The sequence below is a fragment of the Lutra lutra genome, chromosome 16 (assembly GCF_902655055.1).
Source record: "Lutra lutra chromosome 16, mLutLut1.2, whole genome shotgun sequence".
Lineage (NCBI taxonomy): Eukaryota > Metazoa > Chordata > Mammalia > Carnivora > Mustelidae > Lutra > Lutra lutra.
The window spans coordinates 36,348,517-36,364,743 of NC_062293.1; the positions used below are offsets into that span (position 1 = coordinate 36,348,517).

Here is a 16,227-nt window from a genome sequence, read left to right on the forward strand (position 1 = left end):
TTGTGTCTGCATGTTGATAATACTTGGTGGGCAGCAGGCAAAGAGTGGGACAGTCAGTACCTCTCTGTGCAGTGGGGTTGGAGTGAATTTTATGGGCTCTCTACCATTTAATCAGATTTCAGATGGGCAACAGCAAAAACTTAGATTTAATTTTTATAGATGGTGGCATTTCTTTGATACACCTCCTTGGTTGCCATTTCAAATCTAAGTGTTGTATAGGGGTGGGGCAGAAGTAAAATGAGACTCTCTGACTTGTTCACTTTCTTTTTTTTTTTTTTTAAAGATTTTATTTATTTGACACAGAGAGAGATCAGAAGTAGGCAGAGAGGCAGGCAGAGAGAGAGGAGGAAGCAGGCTCCCTGCTGAGCAGAGAGCCCGATTGGGGCTGGATCCCAGGACTCCGAGATCATGACCTGAGCCGAAGGCAGCGGCTTAACCCACTGAGCCACCCAGGCGCCCCAGACTTGTTCACTTTCATCCGGGAATGCAGAAAAAATGACTAAGGATCTCCCACAGCCCCAGGGTCCGAGCCCAAACCTCTCTTCGCCATCTTTGCAGTCTAGTTTTCTCTTGAGATTCCTGAAAGCAAGGGCTGGTTTTATTTTATTTTATTTTTTTTTATTTTTTAAAGATTTTATTTATTTATTTGACAGAGGGAGAGAGGGATCAGAAGTAGGCAGAGAGGCAAACAGAGAGAGAGGGGGAAGCAGGCTTCCTGCTGAGCAGAGAGCCTGATGCGGGGCTCGATCCCAGGATCCCTAGATCATGACCTGAGCTGAAGGCAGAGGCTTAACCCACTGAGCCACCCAGGCGCCCCGGGCTGGTTTTATTTTATCTTAATCTTTATCCTTGGGCCAAGCACAGGAGTACTTGGTGAATGAATAAACCAGCCGCATTTACTCCTTATACTATTGCTTGCAGCGGAGGGATTCCTTAGGCAGAGGTGTTTTTTTCTTTGGAAGGATGGCTATATTAAGAATGCAGAGGTAAGGAAGGCAGTTTCCAGAGCTTTGATGGAACATCCTGAGTAGTTAGAGAGCAAAGTGAACACCCTCTCAGCACAACCAATAGCCCAAGAAGAGACAAAGGGGAGAATGAACTGAAGGCAGATTAGGAGGAGCGCATTCCCTGGCCTGGGACTGGACAGTTTAAAGTCCATGCTTCACCCTTTTCTATCTCGTATAGTCCGTTTATAAAATGAAAACTAATAAGTAGTATCTCATAGGGCTGCTGTGTATATTTGTTAATATATCTAAAGTGTTTATAAATGCCCATTACACAGCGCTCAATAAATACTAGCTATTGCCTTAATCTCTGGTATACATAGTGATACATTTGTTTCACTGGGAGTGGGAGCGCCTAGGACAGATGGAGACAGTAGGCCAGTAAACGTGTACTTGGGAATATTTCCACTATTAACTTTGCGTTCTCATTCTGGTAACGCCGAGGGATCAGGTAGGGTTGAGAGTCTCTGAACGTACCTGGGAGGTGATAGCGTAGACACTCATCCTTTTCTGGGCTGAATTCTTCCCATCAGCCACCGGGGGCGCTGGAGTCACCTTAAGTGTGCGGCCTGGGGCCTGGAGCAAGCCTCGGCTAAAACCTCGGTTTCCCTGCCGCTATGGGAAGCAAGACTTCAAGGTCCCGGGACCTTCCCGCGCGGCCGGGCGCCGTGGGAGGCGTGGCTTCCCACTTAACTCCAGGCTGGGGGCGGGGTCGGCCAGGCCGCGGACATCACCGGCTGGATGTGGCGGGTCGCGGGAGAGCGGAGGGTGGAGCCCCAGCCCCGGGCCCCGCGGAATGGAGGCGGGTTCGGGCGAGGCTCAGAGCGAGGTAGATCGGCAGCCTGCCGCGGCGGTGATCGAAGAGCGGCCGAGCCCCTGCGACCCGTGGCGGACGTTCCGCGATCCAAATGTCCGGCTCGCGGGGCGAGGTGGGCGCACGGCTCGGGGCCACCGCCACGGCTGGCATGGAGCGGTGGCGGGACCGGCTGGCATTGGTGACGGGAGCTTCGGGGGGCATCGGCGCGGCTGTGGCCCGGGCTCTGGTCCAGCAGGGACTGAAGGTAGTGGGCTGTGCCCGCACCGTGGGCAACATCGAGGTAAGTCCCCGCGGGGGAGAGGGTCGTTCTGGGAGGCGTCGTTTCCGTCGCGGTAGGGGTCTGGGCGGGGGTCTTTCCTTGCCCACCACCCCAAGGCCATTTGCAACGGGATCAAAGTGGGAGGGAGGGCAGGCCTCTCCCTTCCCATTTATTTAGAAAGACCCGTCTTTTAAGGAGCCCCTTCCTACTCCTGACAGCCTCTACTCCAGTGTACCAAATCTCTGAATAACTGGCATCTTTCTCCCTATCTGCCTGCGCCGGTAGGCTGAGGAAAGGGGAAGCCAAGGAGAAGGAAAGAAAGCTCTCTGGCCGCAGGGGCTAAATTGGCTACTGGCTGTTTCCTCTAGTCCCCAGACCTGACCCACAAAGTAGAGCAAAGTGGCTTTTTTTTTTTTACCCAGGACTTATGGTGGGGTTGGGGTGGGAATGGAGCTTCTCGGAAGAGATTTGCCCTCTCCTCACCCCCGAATTTGAGGGTTAACCCTTACCCAGGGAGATATTTACAGATAGACCTTTCTCCAATTTCACGGTCTTAGGTGGGACTGAGTAGGTGAAATAGGGTAGGGAATATGTGAGCCCTGAGGGGACAAAGTAGTGTGGAACTGGAACTCCCGGTTTTTCTCTTAACCTGGGGTTGGGAGCCCCAAGATGTGAGTGACAAGAGCTCAGAGAAAAATGAAATCAAGTTGGCCACATTGTAACCGGAAGGAAGAAGATGAGAAATTTCCATAATAGGTCATCTTTGGATATGCTCCTGGCAGGACTCACTCTCCGGGTTTGGGCCAGTGCTTAGCTGAAGGTGTGGGAGTGAGCACTACCTTCACTATTGCTCAGAGTCCCTGCGCAAGGAGGCCTTGGGTGGGGACAGAGGGAGAAGGTGTACTGGGAGGAGGACTGTCTCCTCCCCTGCTGCTGACCAAAGGTACACTTTATAGCTAGCTGCCTAGATAGTCCCAAGGTCACCCAGCCATACCACTGCCCTACTCTACACCTCCCTTTCTCTTAGTATGAGGATCTCAGGGCCCAGCCCCTGCCTTGGAGCCTAGATGAGCAGACCACGACTTAGACTGCTGGATTCCTTAATTCTAAAGCCACTGCTGCCTTCTCTCCCTACTCCCCCACTCCAAACTAGCTAGGAAGGGGGGGGGTCCCTAATCTCCAAGGGGACCCCAGGCTGCTCACCAGCCCCAGGATGACTCCTTTAATGAGAGAGACATTCCTGTGCTTTGAGGGGACAGACATGGTTTCAGGTCATTTCTGAGGATAAATGAGGGCAGGTGGAACAATGAGAAGGCAGTGACAGGGAGCACTATGTCCCCAGGCCCTCCAATCTGGCTTTCCTGTCGGGATTTGAGTCCGGAGATGGGAGGGAGAAGTTGTATGCCAATGGAAGGGAGAATCCCAGGGTTCCTTAGTTTGCTTTTATCGATGGATACTGAAACAGTTTGAGTTCTGGCCTCCAACAGAGAGAAGCCCTGTCTCCTGAGGTGACTGTGAGTAAGTGAAAGGGAGCCTTCTAGTCCCAGAGGATCATACCTTTTGAACTCTAGCAAAGTTAAAGCAGAAAAGAATCTCTAGGTCACTTGATTCAGCCCTTTATTCCCATCTCGATTTGGGGAGGAAGGGGTTCGAGGCCAGAGCAGTTGGCCCAGCTGGCCTTCCTCTACAGCACCTCCTACCCCCAACTCTCTTCCTCCCACACAGGTACAGTCACCTTCACGAGGCTCAGACACCCAGAAACTGGCCTCCAAGGCCACATAGCTTGGTTTCTTCCTGCTTCTGAATGACCCCATCCCTCACAGCCACTTCCTAATGGCTCTGCTTCCTCTGGTCTGTCTCTGGGCTCCTCAGTGTGCTGAGGTCCCTGTTGATACACTTGGGCTGCCCAAGGTCACCTGCCACCTGACTTGCCTCATCATATCCCCCAAAATTTTAGGGTAGAGGATGGTACCATGTGGGACAGAGGAAAAGATCTGTCTCAACTTCCTCGCCTTTCCTAGAGGTAGGGCTAGGGGAGACTGGCAGTTGGACCCAGCTTGAAAGCCAACAGGCTGCACTCTGTGGACAGAGGGGGACAGCTCAGACCTAGGCCTTCTGGGAGCAACTAGAGGAGGGAATGGAGAGGAAAGAATCCCACAGTAACCGGCTCAGTGACTCTTGGCACTGGTGGAAGCAGCATGGGGTGGGGGGTGGGGTGTGGCTCACCTAGGAGCACAGAAGGAGTTCCCGTTGGAGGAGAGGCAAAAGAAAGAGAGGCCACACTGTGCCTAGGACCCCTTCTCCGAACTGAAGACTCAGTTTATCAGGAGATTGCTCCATTGACGATCTCAACTCCCCTGGGTGCCCCTCACTCTGGGGGAATTTGACCAAAGAGGGCAATTAGTCCCGATGTCTGTGTGGCTGGAAGGTGGCTGCCAGAGGATTGAGTTGTCTGAGTGGTGACAGCCAAGGAAGGTTGTCTTGGGCGGGAAGATGTCAGAGTGAGCAGCTCACCGCAGTTAGCCCCCTGTTGGGTTTCATAGGAGCTGGCTGCTGAATGTAAGAGTGCAGGCTATCCTGGGACTTTGATCCCCCACAGATGTGACCTATCCAGCGAGGAGGACATCCTCTCCATGTTCTCGGCCGTCCGCTCTCAGCACAGTGGTGTGGACATCTGCATCAACAATGCTGGCTTGGCCCGGCCTGACACCCTGCTCTCAGGCAGTACCAGCGGCTGGAAGGACATGTTCAATGTAAGAGCTGCGGGCCTGGAGGGAGGGGCTGGGGGTAGGGCGGGGAGCCGGGGCTCTGTGAACCAGAGGGCTGCTGGGGGGGGGGGTGGGGGGGGTGGGAGGGGTGGTTTCTAGTGCGAGGGAGCTTCAGGTTCCTACCTGGGGCACCTTGACTCCCCCTCCTTCCTCCTACTGGAAGAAAGGCTTAGGGAAGAGAACTGCTTATTGGATGTCCCGTGTGTCAGTACCATGCTGAGTGCTTGGGAACGTGGTCTTACAGGAAGCAAAGGAGCCGAAAGACAGGAGACGAGGTTCCTGCCCGGCCCTGCCAGTCACTGTATGACTTCGGGCCTCTATGAGCTGCAGTCCTGTCGTGTTTAATTGGGGTGAACACACCTATACCATCAATATCTAGGGCCGCAAACTCCAGTGTCCCCTGGGGCTGGGTAAATATGTAAATGAGTGAGGTGGGCCAGGTGGAGTCTGCAGTAAATGGGGGAGCACATGGCCAAGTACAAGGGTAGCTGCTGACGTCCAGCATCGCCGCAGTAGTGTGGTGTAGGGCCAGTGGGACCAGATCCTAGGGTTTTTATAGGACATCCTACCCCTCCCATTTTCCAAAACCTCAGCTCCCTAAGGGGGAGGATTTTTTTCTTAATAAAGATTTTTTATTTATTCATTTGAGAGAGACCGAGTGAGCAAGAGCATGAGTAGAGGGGGGGAGGACAGGGGGAGAGGGAGAAGCCGGCTCCCTGCTGAGCAGAGAGCCCAATGTGGGGCTCGATCCCAGGACCCCAAGATCATGACCCAAGCTGAAGGCAGATGCCTAACCGAGTGAGCCACCCAGGTGCCCTAGGGCAAGGATTTCTGTCTGGTTTATTCTCTGTTATGTAGCCTCAGCCCATAATAGATATTCAGTAGATACTCAATAGATATTTTTTGAGTGAATGAAACCTTCCAGCACATGTTGGGAGTGAATTAAAAATGTTTTAAAATTTCATATGGACCAAACATAGCTTTCAGGACATGGGTTTTTCAACCTGTAGACAATATTAAGGGGCAATATTAGGGTATAAAAGTATTCTGAGAAGTTGAAAGCAGTGTGTGCATGGGGACACATCTTTTCGCACAATTGGTTTAGCACCTAAAAGGTGGGCCTGGAAATGAACAATGAAAATTGGAACAATGAGCTGTGAAAATGAGGCCTTCTGGGAGATCTGAGTTGTGGTCCTCACCTGCAGGAAGTAGGTCTCTAAACCTGGACCTCAACTTCCACATCTGTAAAATGACTTACATCAAAACCTTAAGACCCTTTCAGCTTCAACATTATATAAGCCTGTTAGGATTGTCTTCCAAGACATTTCTACCCACACCCCACCAGACTTCAGAGAATCACTACCCCCGGTCCAGGGAACATGTTTCTCCCACTCTGTGTGTCCTCATGGTTGAGTTCTCTGCAGAAACATACATTACTCAGAAGCCCAGAAACAGGGCTGAAAGCCTCTTGTGAAGCAGGTTCACGCTGGGAGTGATCTGTCCCGATGCCTGGCTCAGACACCTGATAAACAGAAACTTACCTATTGTCTTGGCTGGTCTTGTTCCTTCTCGGGAGGAGAGACATGAGGACCTGCTGAAAGCTTGTCCTCATGGTGGGAGAGGGGACACTTGGCGGGAGCTTCAGGCCTTTGTTTCATGAAGGGTAGGGATTTGGGGTCACTTCTGGCAGAAGCCATGGAAGACAGAAAGCCCCCATGTGCTTGGGGGGTCCCCTGCAGTCCTGTGACCAAGGACCCCACCCCCTAAAAAAACCTCTGTGCCGAGTCTGTTCCGAGATGAAACAGAGGGTAAAGGAAGGTGCAAAAGGAAGGAAGGTCAGGTCTTCTCTTGCTGGAGTCGCAGGGGAGGGGACAGGAAGGGAGCAGAAGGTCCTCGGTAGGGCAGGGAGAGGCTAGGGTCTGTGCCTAAGGACAGAGATTTTTACAGCCATCTTAGGAAGGATTGTAGGCTTTTTAAAGAGAGCAGGGCCAGGGACATAGACCCAGAGAAGAGTAGGGCGTTTGGGGAGGAAAAAGAGCTGGTTCTCTAAGGCAGATATTCTACTGTTTGCAGAGGAGACAGCCAAGACAGGGAGGTTTCCGGGGTCATGCATGGGTTTGGGGGGCTTCCATTCCTGTTTACAGAAACTGGAGGGAGAGAGGGTCACCTCAGGAGAGGAGCTGCACTGCAGTCAGCTGGGTCTGGTGGCTTTAGGGGGAGGCAAGGTACTCTGGAGCCATTGGTGGTCTCTGATAGGCCCCGGACACTGTTCTGGAATGCCACTCCCCTGGGCGGGAGGTGCTCTGCGGCTCTATTACCTGCTCAGATGGGCCTGAGCTGGAGACGCCCCATTGCCCTCCCCGGCCTGCAGGTGAACGTGCTGGGCCTCAGCATCTGCACCCGGGAGGCCTACCAGTCCATGAAGGAGCGCAAGGTGGATGACGGGCATATCATTAACATCAACAGGTGAGGCAGGTGGCCAAGGGCTAATGCTCAGATCACCACTAAGCCACTGAGCCAGCTGATCTGCTGCAGCTCATCTGACCTCTTTGGGTGTCAGTTTCATTGGTGGTAAAGTAGGGACTGAATACCCCGTTAATAGCCAAATGGCACAGTTACGGGAAGGGACAGAATAGGGTATATCGAGTGCCGGCCCCTAGCTGGCCTTCCAGGAAGCACAGGGCTGGCAGGAGCGGCTGGCATCCCAGAAGCTACTATAGCGGGCCCCCAGGATAGCCTCCAGTGGGCGCCCCGGGCAGGCTTCCGTGTGGCATCCCAGTGGCGGGGCTGCCTGACGCAGCAGCAGGGGCCTTGGTTGCTGTCAGCAGCTTCACTCTCTTCTTTCCCTTTCCCTCCCTCCACCCAGCATGTATGGTCACCAAGTGTCACCCCACTCCGTGATCCATTTCTATAGTGCTACCAAGTACGCTGTCACCGCACTGACAGAGGGACTGAGGCAAGAGCTTCGGGAAGCCCAGACCCACATCCGAGCCACGGTGAGGGCACAGCCCAGCCCTGCTGGGGACAGGGTGGGAGCAGGCACTCCCCACCCCACACGCATGCTGTTTTGGTGCGCTGCTTGGACCGTGAGGGGCACAGCGCTGTGCTGCTGCTTGCATGACCCTGCCCAGTCCTTGCCTGTGAGTGCGGCAGGGGCTGACCGACGAAGGGATCACAGTGGAGGAGACTGAGGGAGGAGAGCAAGGGGCGTGGGAAAGCATGGCTGGCCACCCGGACTCTGAGCTCTTTCCTCGAAGGCCGCAGGACCCTGGGCGGCTCACTCAGCCCCTCCAAGCCTCAGCCTTCTCACTCGTAAAATGGAGACAATGACCCCTACCTGGCTATGAAGTTTTAAGGGATACTGTCGTAAAACCCTTAACCTGATATGGGCTCTGTGGGTGGCAGGTGTCACTGTGATCATCACAGCTTGGGGAGGACAAGGTGGCTGCTGGACATCGGGTAGCCACCATGGGGAAGGAGGGGGCCTGGCTGTCTCCATCCTGCCCTTCCCAAGGCCTGGCTTCTGACTGGATGGAGGTGGAGCTTGGCTCGGCCCCTGAGCAGGTCCTCTCTGTTGGTGCAGTGCATCTCTCCAGAAGTGGTGGAGACACAGTTCGCCTTCAAACTCCACGACAAGGACCCTGGGAAGGCAGCTGCCACCTACGAACGCATAAAGGTGGGCCCTCTGTCTGGGATGGATGAGCCACTCACTCCCTCCATAAAGGCAGAGGGAACCCTGGCCTTCAGAACACACCCTTCTAGCCAGCCTATCGTCCCTCCCAGAGGGCTGGGGTGGGGGTGAACATGCTGGAAAGGATGTCAGGGGCGGGAGGTCCATTCTGCTTTCACCTCACCCCTTTGCTCCGGTACTTTCCAGTGTCTCAAGCCTGAGGATGTGGCCGAGGCTGTCCTCTACGTCCTTAGCACCCCTCCACACGTCCAGGTGAGTCTGGTCTTGACTGCCTCCACCCTGGAAGAGCCCAGCCATCTCAGAGGAGGACAGCAAGGAGGCCTGAGGGGGTGGGGAGAACGTCCCACTGCCTTAAACCTTGTGCCTTCCAACAGATTGGAGACATCCAGATGAGGCCCACGGAGCAGGTGATCTAGTTTCCTGTGGGGCGCTCTGCCTTCCCTCCCTGCCCCTCACAGCTTGGCTCCTGCCTCTGGATTTTAGGTGTTGATTTCTGGACTCCTGGATTCCGTTGCCTCTCCCCACCCCACCAGGGCCTAGAAAATTCGAAGTTTTTATATCTTATCAAATTGTTCCCATCACAAATATGAACAGTGAGCTGGGGAGAGGAGGTTGTGTCCCTGATTATTTTACCTGTTAACTCATTCTCGGTCCCCTTCTTAGGCTCCTTGGCCTTTGTTTGCTCTCTTCCGTCTCTTCCTTTTGATCTGGGGAAGGGACTGTAGCCAAAAGCGGGGCTTCCCCCTGTCCCTCAGCAGGAAGGTGGCAGACAGAAGCCCTAACCTTCTATGGGAATGGCTATCCAAAGCTCCAGGCTTCCTCCTCTCCTGGCCCTACTGCCCCCATCGCCCCCTTCACGACCCCCATCCCAGTTCTCCAGCCCAGTCATGGCTTCTTGGCTCCCACCGGGATGATCACTCCACACTGATTGTGGCAGCTGAATACCGGGGCCTGCCTCCCAAGTGGATTTCACTGTGAGAATTAAAAAAGAAAAATTGCAACAACCTACCTTGGCTTCTGGAGTGTCTTTCAGTTCTTCCTCCTTGTCTGTGATCGGGGGCGGTTGTACCTCAGAATTTATTCCAGGTGAGTGGGAAGTTGGGTGGATTTGGGGCATCACTCCTGGAATGTGGATTACCTTAGGTAGCAGACGTGGGTTTGGGTTGAGTCTTGAAAATGGGTAGGAGTTTGCCAGCCAGGAAAGGGGACAACAGTGGAGACCAGGGTGGAAGTCTGACTGAGCAGGCAGTGTTGTGGGAACCACATGGAACAAACACAGTGCGGTGGTGAGACGGGGATGGAATGGAAGTTCCTCCGGGATTAGCCAAGGTCTGAGTGCCGAGCAAGGAGACTGCCCGTGACCCGTGGGCTGTGGGCCAAGGGCATCAGTTGGCTTATCAGCAGGCGTGGGACAGGCACAGAGCTGTCACTTAGAGAATCAGCCACCACGGGAAAGGAAGCTACTGCTGGGATCCCGCTGACGGATGCTGAGGGTTTGACAGAGCAGTGGAGAGGCTGGGATGCAGAAGTTTCTAAGGAAAATCACCAGGAGCCGGGCGGTGGGCTGGATGTTGGGAGGGAGTCACCCCCAGTGACCTCGTTGAACACCTGGCCTTTGCTGGTGCCCCGGTGAGTGTGGCCCTCCAGCCTCAGGGGCCTCTTGGGACGTGGAAGGGCGTGGAACCGTAAGGGTGGCTCCGCGGGCGGCGGTTACAGGGGGGCCACTGCTCATCCAGCCCTGTGGGAGGCGCTGTGGGCACGGCCTGGCGGCCAGGCTTGCGCAGTGCGTCTGCGGGCAGGGGGCGGGCCGCCTGAACCCGGAAGTGCGGTAGCCCACGTGGGAGGCGGGGAGGGGCCCGCTGTGGTTCCGCTCCCTGGTTCTGGATAGTCTTTTCGATTGAGTCCGGACCATTGGTCCCCTTCTCCGTACTGGGGAGCCGAGAGCGGGCACCGGCGGGAGTGAGCGCTCCTGATGACGCTGCAGGGGCAATGGCCATGGCACTACTCTGGGCCGTCGGGGTCTCGAGTTGGGGTTGCTCGGGTCGCCACCTCGCGCGTCATTTCTCCCGAGCGGCGGGGCGTGAGGAGCGGCCAGGCGGGGAGGAGCTGAGACGCCTGCTGTTGGATGACCTGGCGCCGACCCCGCGCTCTGAGCGGGGACTGGAACTTCTGTTTGGCCTGTCCCCTTGTCTGCTGGCCCTGCGGGCCGCCCGTCGCCGCGTGGCCAGGCTCCTGCTCCAGGCCGGCAGGTCCGGGTTGCAGGGAGAGCGGGCCGAGCTGCTCCGGGTGGCAGAGGCGCGGGACATCCCAGTTCTGCGACTCAGACGGCAGAAGCTGGACGCCGTGTGCCGCTCCCAGGTCCATCAGGGCGTCTGCATGGAGGTCAGCCCGCTGAAGCCTCGGCCTTGGACGGAGGTCGGGGAGGCGAGGCCAGGCGACGACCCCCAGCAGCTGTGGCTCGTCCTCGAGAGGCTCCAGGATCCCCGCAATCTTGGGTCCGTGCTGCGTTCTGCTCACTTCCTCGGAGTGGATAAAGTCATCACCACCGGGAGAAACAGGCACGGTCGTCCCTTACTCCCCATGTGCCCCAGTTTGGGGTGCAGCCGAGTTTCTAAGCTCCTTGATCCTTGATTCCTCAGCCAGGCCTCCCCATCGCCAGAATTGTCACCCTTAACCCTTGGGGGGCCAGGGGAGGGCAGGGCACCGGGGTTGAGATTTCCCAGCTTAAAGCGGGTCGTGGGGAAATTTACAGCTGCCCGCTCACTCCAGTAGTCAGCAAAGCCAGCGCCGGGGCTATGGAGGTGATGGACGTGTTCTCCACTGATGACCTAGCCGGTTTTCTACAGGTAATGGCGGGGAGGGGGGCGGTGAGTAAAAGAACAGAAATGAGCCAAGCTCAGTTTCTCCGAGGGCACTCATCCAGCCTCTGATGGAGGAAGGGGAGGATGTTGACATCATTCCCTACATCCTTCCAAATCCCTTTGGGAAGGGAGGGATCCTGGAATTTTCGAAACCATAAATAGAGCAGAATCTGAAGTTAGAGATTTCCTAGCTTCATTCCCTTTACCTCACTCCTTCCCCAGGCGTACCTCTTGCCCCTGAGGCTAGTGTACCTCAGAGCCTCACTGCCTTCTCAGTAGGTTGTCAGGAAATGGTTTTTTTTGATCAGCTGTGGGAAGCTGGTGGCCAGGAGTCCTGTAGTAGGGGCCCAGCTTGAAAGGCTGTTTGAACAAGGACAGACTAACCTATGCCTTTCCCCTCCCTCTGCCCCCACAAAAAAAAATCAAAAACCCAAACAAACCACCACCACCAACAACAACAACAATAAGAAACAACTTTGATATCCAGGAAGGGGTAAACCTAAAAAACCCCACTTCTGGTCCAGGTTCCGGTCTTCAGCTGTGCTTCTCTTGTTGGACACAAGGGGGCAGTCTTGCCTTGCCTTTGGCGGCTTCCTTGACCAGCCAACCCCCTCAAGGTTTCCAGGCCCAGTCTTTGGATCTGTTTCCTTATGTGTTCATTTCTTAGTTTCATCCAGTCTCAAGGCTTTAAATTCTACCTATACTTGGATGCCTCCCAGGTGTACATCCTAGCCTGGATCTTACTCATGAGCCCCAGATTCAACAGCTGCTTTTGTTATCAGAGGGCATTTCAAACTCCCCATTTCCTTCTCTAGGCTTGCCCAGACCAGGCAAGGGTGACTGCATCCCTTTGTTTAGGCCTGGAGCCGCGATGGCCTTGATTCTTCTTCCTGCTCTCCCACCCCATGGCCCACCTACCCACAGATTCTTTTGGTTTTACCTTGAAGTTATTTTTGTATTCCCACCAAGCCTCCCCATTGCTTCAGCTCCCACTCTTGCCTCTCTTGCCTGTATTAGTGCGGAAACGACCTCACCAGGCTTCTTCTCCTGTTGGCTATCAACATAGCTGGGAGAGTGAGTCTGTTGGAACATGTTAGACCATCTTACCTCTGCTCAAAACCTTTCAAAGCCTTTACAGCTCTCCCAGAGTAAGAGCTAAAGTCCTCCCAGTGGCCTTTGTGGTCCTGCCTTAGGTGCCCCTTGTTTCCCTCTCCAGTCCCAGCTGCTCCCTCCCTGCAGGCCACCACCTTGCCGTGTGCTGTTCCTCATAAGCACCAGCCTCTCAGCCTTTGCATTTACTCATCTCTGCCTAGATTCTCCCTCTTCTTCTTCTTCTCCTTCTTCTTCTTCTTTTTTAAGATTTTGTTTATTTATTTGACAGAGAGATCACAGGTAGGCAGAGCAGAGAGAGAGGTGGAAGCAGGCTCCCCGCTGAGCAGAGAGCCCGATGTGGGGCTTGATCCCAGGACCCTGAGATCATGACCTGAGCCGAAGGCAGAGACTTAACCCACTGAGCCACCCAGGCACCCCTGCTGTCCAGTGTCACCTCAGTGAGGCCCACCCTAATCACCTTTCTGCTGGGTGGCTGGGATTTTGGCCTGTTTCGTTCCCTGCCCTGTCCCCAGAGCCTAGAACAGAGCCTGTCCATTCTAAGGGCTTAGTAACTATTGACTGAATTGAGGGATCAGTGACTATACGGGCAAGTCCAGCCCCTCTCCTGGGGCTCTGATGAAAGTTTGGTGAACTAGAACTTGATTTTTTTCTTTTCAGGCCAAATCCCGGCAGGGCTGGCTTGTGGCTGGCACAGTGAGCTGCCCAGGGCCTGAGATTTCCCTGTCCTCTGATATCCCCATCACTAGCTGCTTGGAGTTCCTCTGGGAGCGGCCTACTCTCCTAGTGCTGGGTAGGTAGATGGCCCTGCTTTTCCGTGTTCAGATGTGCATGTCCCAAGCACCTGTGTGTCCAGCTGGGGCCTCCTTAACCCTGTGTCTTGTGCCCTGCAGGGAACGAGGGCTCTGGCCTGTCCCTGGCAGTTCAAGCCTCCTGCCAGCTTCTCCTTACCATCCTGCCCGGCCGCCAGCTGCCTCCTGGACTTGAGTCCTTGAATGTCTCTGTGGCTGCAGGTGAGTCTCCTGTGACCCGGCTTCCTGCCCTCTGATCCCCCACGCGCAGCTCCTTCACCCTAAACAAGTTTCTCTTTCTCTGTCTCAGTCACTTTCTGTGCCAGAGGGGGAAGTGTATCCTTTTGAGGATAAAACAAGGGACTGCCAGCCAGTGGTCCTTCCTTCTCTCCATCCTCTCCCTTCCCCTTGGCCTTTTTGTCTGTTGGTGCAGGAATTCTTCTTCACTCCATTTGCAGCCAGAGGAAAGGTTCCCCTGGGGAAGGGAAGAGAGAGCACCTTCTCCAAGACCCCCGAGAACCCTCCACCACATCAGAAGGGCCTGGACTGGCGCAGCACCCAGGACTGTCCTCAGGATCAGAACAAGAGAAGCAGAATGGGAGCTGACTTGGACTGAGTTGTGTGTGCTTGAGGGCACACATACTCTCACCCTCAAATGTGCTGGTCTCTTACCCGAGTGTGCACCCAGGTCCCTGTTTACTAACCACTGTCTTGGGGGGCAGGGAGCTCTGCAGAAGAGACCAGAGGAAGGTTGTTTCCTGATTTGATTTTGGCCTTGTGGTTGGAGGTGGAGGCTTGTTCATCTCCAGGATGTCCTGGGCCCTGCCTGGATGTCAAGACATCAGAAGGGAATTGGGCAGGCCAGTCCAGGTGTCCTGTTCCTCTTGAACCAGTGTGAGAATGTAGAGAGAGGCCCGGGTTTCTCTTGTGGATAAGACAGGTATAAATCCAGGCTCAAACCCTGCCCCAGTGGGGGCTTCCTCCTTTTGCGCCTGCCTTGCCAGGGGTCTTTGTGAGGATCAAATAAAATCACCTGGGCCGCTGTGTCCTATTCCTTCACTAGGTGGCAGCCTCGCTCTTCGATCCGCAGTCTCCGCGGCAGCCTATGTGGCTACCTGGGGAGAAGTTTGGCCATGGCCCCCAGAGAGGCAAGGAAAAGATTAGCAAACGCCTCTCTCCTCCCTGGCCCTCCAGAACCCCCTCCCCAGCGACCCATCGGTGCACCTCTGAGAAGGGAACCGATGAACCCCAGAACTGACCTTTGGTCCTCTGATATAGTGAGCACAGGGTCGCTGTCAATTATACAGGCGGGTTTGGTCTTCTCCCACAGGGTCCTGTAAGTGGAGCAGAAGCCCCCAGCACAAGCAGCTTAGAGCAGTCTTGGCTGCACATTGGAACCATCTGGCAAGCTTTCAGAAACAACTGATGCTGGAGACCCACCCCCAGAGAACCTGATGTAAATGGTTGGAGGGCAGCCTGGATATCAGAATTGTTAAAGGCCCCGAATGCGTCTGCTGTGTAGTCCTGGTTGAGCACCACTGGAACAGGGTTTCTGGACCTCGGCAGTCTTGACATTCGTTGTGATGGCTTGTCCCGTGCACTGTAGGATGTTCAGGCTTCTCCCCCACTGGATGCGGGTGGCATGCCCTGCCCCCTGTTGTGACAAGCAAATGTGTCTGCAGACATGGCCACACGCCCCCATGGAGGACACAGTTGCACAGTTGCCCCTAGTTGAGAACCACTGTTCTGGAGCCTGGATCTGGAGGACGACAACCCAAGTTCAAATTCTGATTGCTGTGTGACCTTGGGCAAGTTCCTTTCCCACCTGAGCCTCGTCCAGAAAGGGGGTTCACCCTACCTTCCCGAGTTGTGCCAGGACAGAGAGGGCAACGTGAGCTCACTCAGCGCCCCCTTCACAGTGATGCTCAGTAAATTGTAGCTCCCTTTTCTCTGTGGAATGAATTTATCTTGGAATTTTGGTGGGGATGTCAGTTTAGAAAGACATTAAAAGGGCTTAAGATTGCTCTAAAGTCAGAATTTTTTGTCCCAAGGAAGAGGAAGAAACCCTTCTGTAAAACTCCACAGATCTCTCTACCACATCGGGCCCCTCGAGCTGTCCGGCGTCAACTCCCACACAGTTTCTGACTTCTGGCACAGTGCAGCTTTGGGCATGTTAATGGCCTCCCCGGTCCCTGCTGCACTCTTGGCCACAGGCCTGATGTGGTTCTGAACCTTGGCTATGCCTTAGATGGGCTTGAGGGTGTGCATGGCAGTAGCGGTGGTGGGGGGGGCACCTTTACTGTTCCAGATGCCCAGAGGCATCAGGCTAATGCGATCAGAATCTCAGGGGAAGGAGACCAGTCCCGTGTTTCTTCAAGCTCCCCAGTTGATACCAGTGTGCTGCTGGGGTCAAGAATCATTGGTCTTCGAACTGCCTTCTCATGTCTAAGAAACTCCGTCTAAATCCTCTGCCCCCGTGCTTTTGAACGCATGTCTGAAGGTTTGGGCCAGTTGACCTTTCCTCTGTCCCTAAGGTTCTCAGGGAAGTGCTGGGTTCAGCCCCAGTTCCATGGTTTCTGGCCTGGACGACTTCCTAACATCTGTAGGATGGGGATAGTGCCCTCAGTGCCTGCTCCCGCTGGCCCCTCCGCAACCAGGATCTGTAGAAATGAAAGTTTCAGTAAAATGCATTCTAGAGGGCGCCTGGGTGGCTCAGTGGGTTAAGCCGCTGCCTTCGGCTCAGGTCATGATCTCAGGGTCCTGGGATTGAGTCCCACATCGGGCTCTCTGCTCAGAAAGAAGCCTGCTTCTCTCTCTCTCTCTCTCTGCCTGCCTCTCCATCTACTTGTGATCTCTCTCTGTCAAAAAAAAAAAAAAATGCATTCTAGACACCCAAGCTCTGCGCACCCCAGGACCAGCACTGATA

At 54.8% G+C, this 16,227-nt stretch overlaps 2 protein-coding genes across 8 annotated transcripts; both read left to right on the forward strand.

The window, feature by feature from the left end:
* The first annotated feature begins 1,590 nt into the window (after positions 1–1,590).
* Positions 1,591–9,547, forward strand: DHRS11 (dehydrogenase/reductase 11). 7 transcript variants are annotated; one of them, XM_047706746.1, is made up of 8 exons: positions 1,745–2,101; positions 4,038–4,103; positions 4,624–4,833; positions 7,220–7,314; positions 7,715–7,844; positions 8,432–8,524; positions 8,726–8,791; positions 8,914–9,547. In XM_047706746.1, the coding sequence occupies exons 1-8, from the start codon at positions 1,913–1,915 to the stop codon at positions 8,953–8,955; spliced, it is 891 nt and encodes a 296-aa protein (XP_047562702.1). In that variant the 5' UTR covers positions 1,745–1,912; the 3' UTR covers positions 8,956–9,547. The 7 variants fall into 7 exon arrangements, with proteins under 7 accessions (XP_047562705.1, XP_047562707.1, XP_047562702.1 ...); XM_047706747.1 differs by having other exon boundaries at positions 7,763–7,844; XM_047706749.1 differs by lacking the exon at positions 8,432–8,524 and having other exon boundaries at positions 1,591–2,101.
* An 822-nt stretch (positions 9,548–10,369) lies between these two features.
* MRM1 (mitochondrial rRNA methyltransferase 1) lies at positions 10,370–14,360 on the forward strand. The gene is made up of 5 exons (XM_047708570.1): positions 10,370–11,097; positions 11,292–11,385; positions 13,171–13,303; positions 13,404–13,523; positions 13,735–14,360. Exons 1-5 carry the CDS (start codon positions 10,529–10,531, stop codon positions 13,905–13,907), a joined length of 1,089 nt encoding a protein of 362 aa, XP_047564526.1. The 5' UTR covers positions 10,370–10,528; the 3' UTR covers positions 13,908–14,360.
* Positions 14,361–16,227: the final 1,867 nt, after the last annotated feature.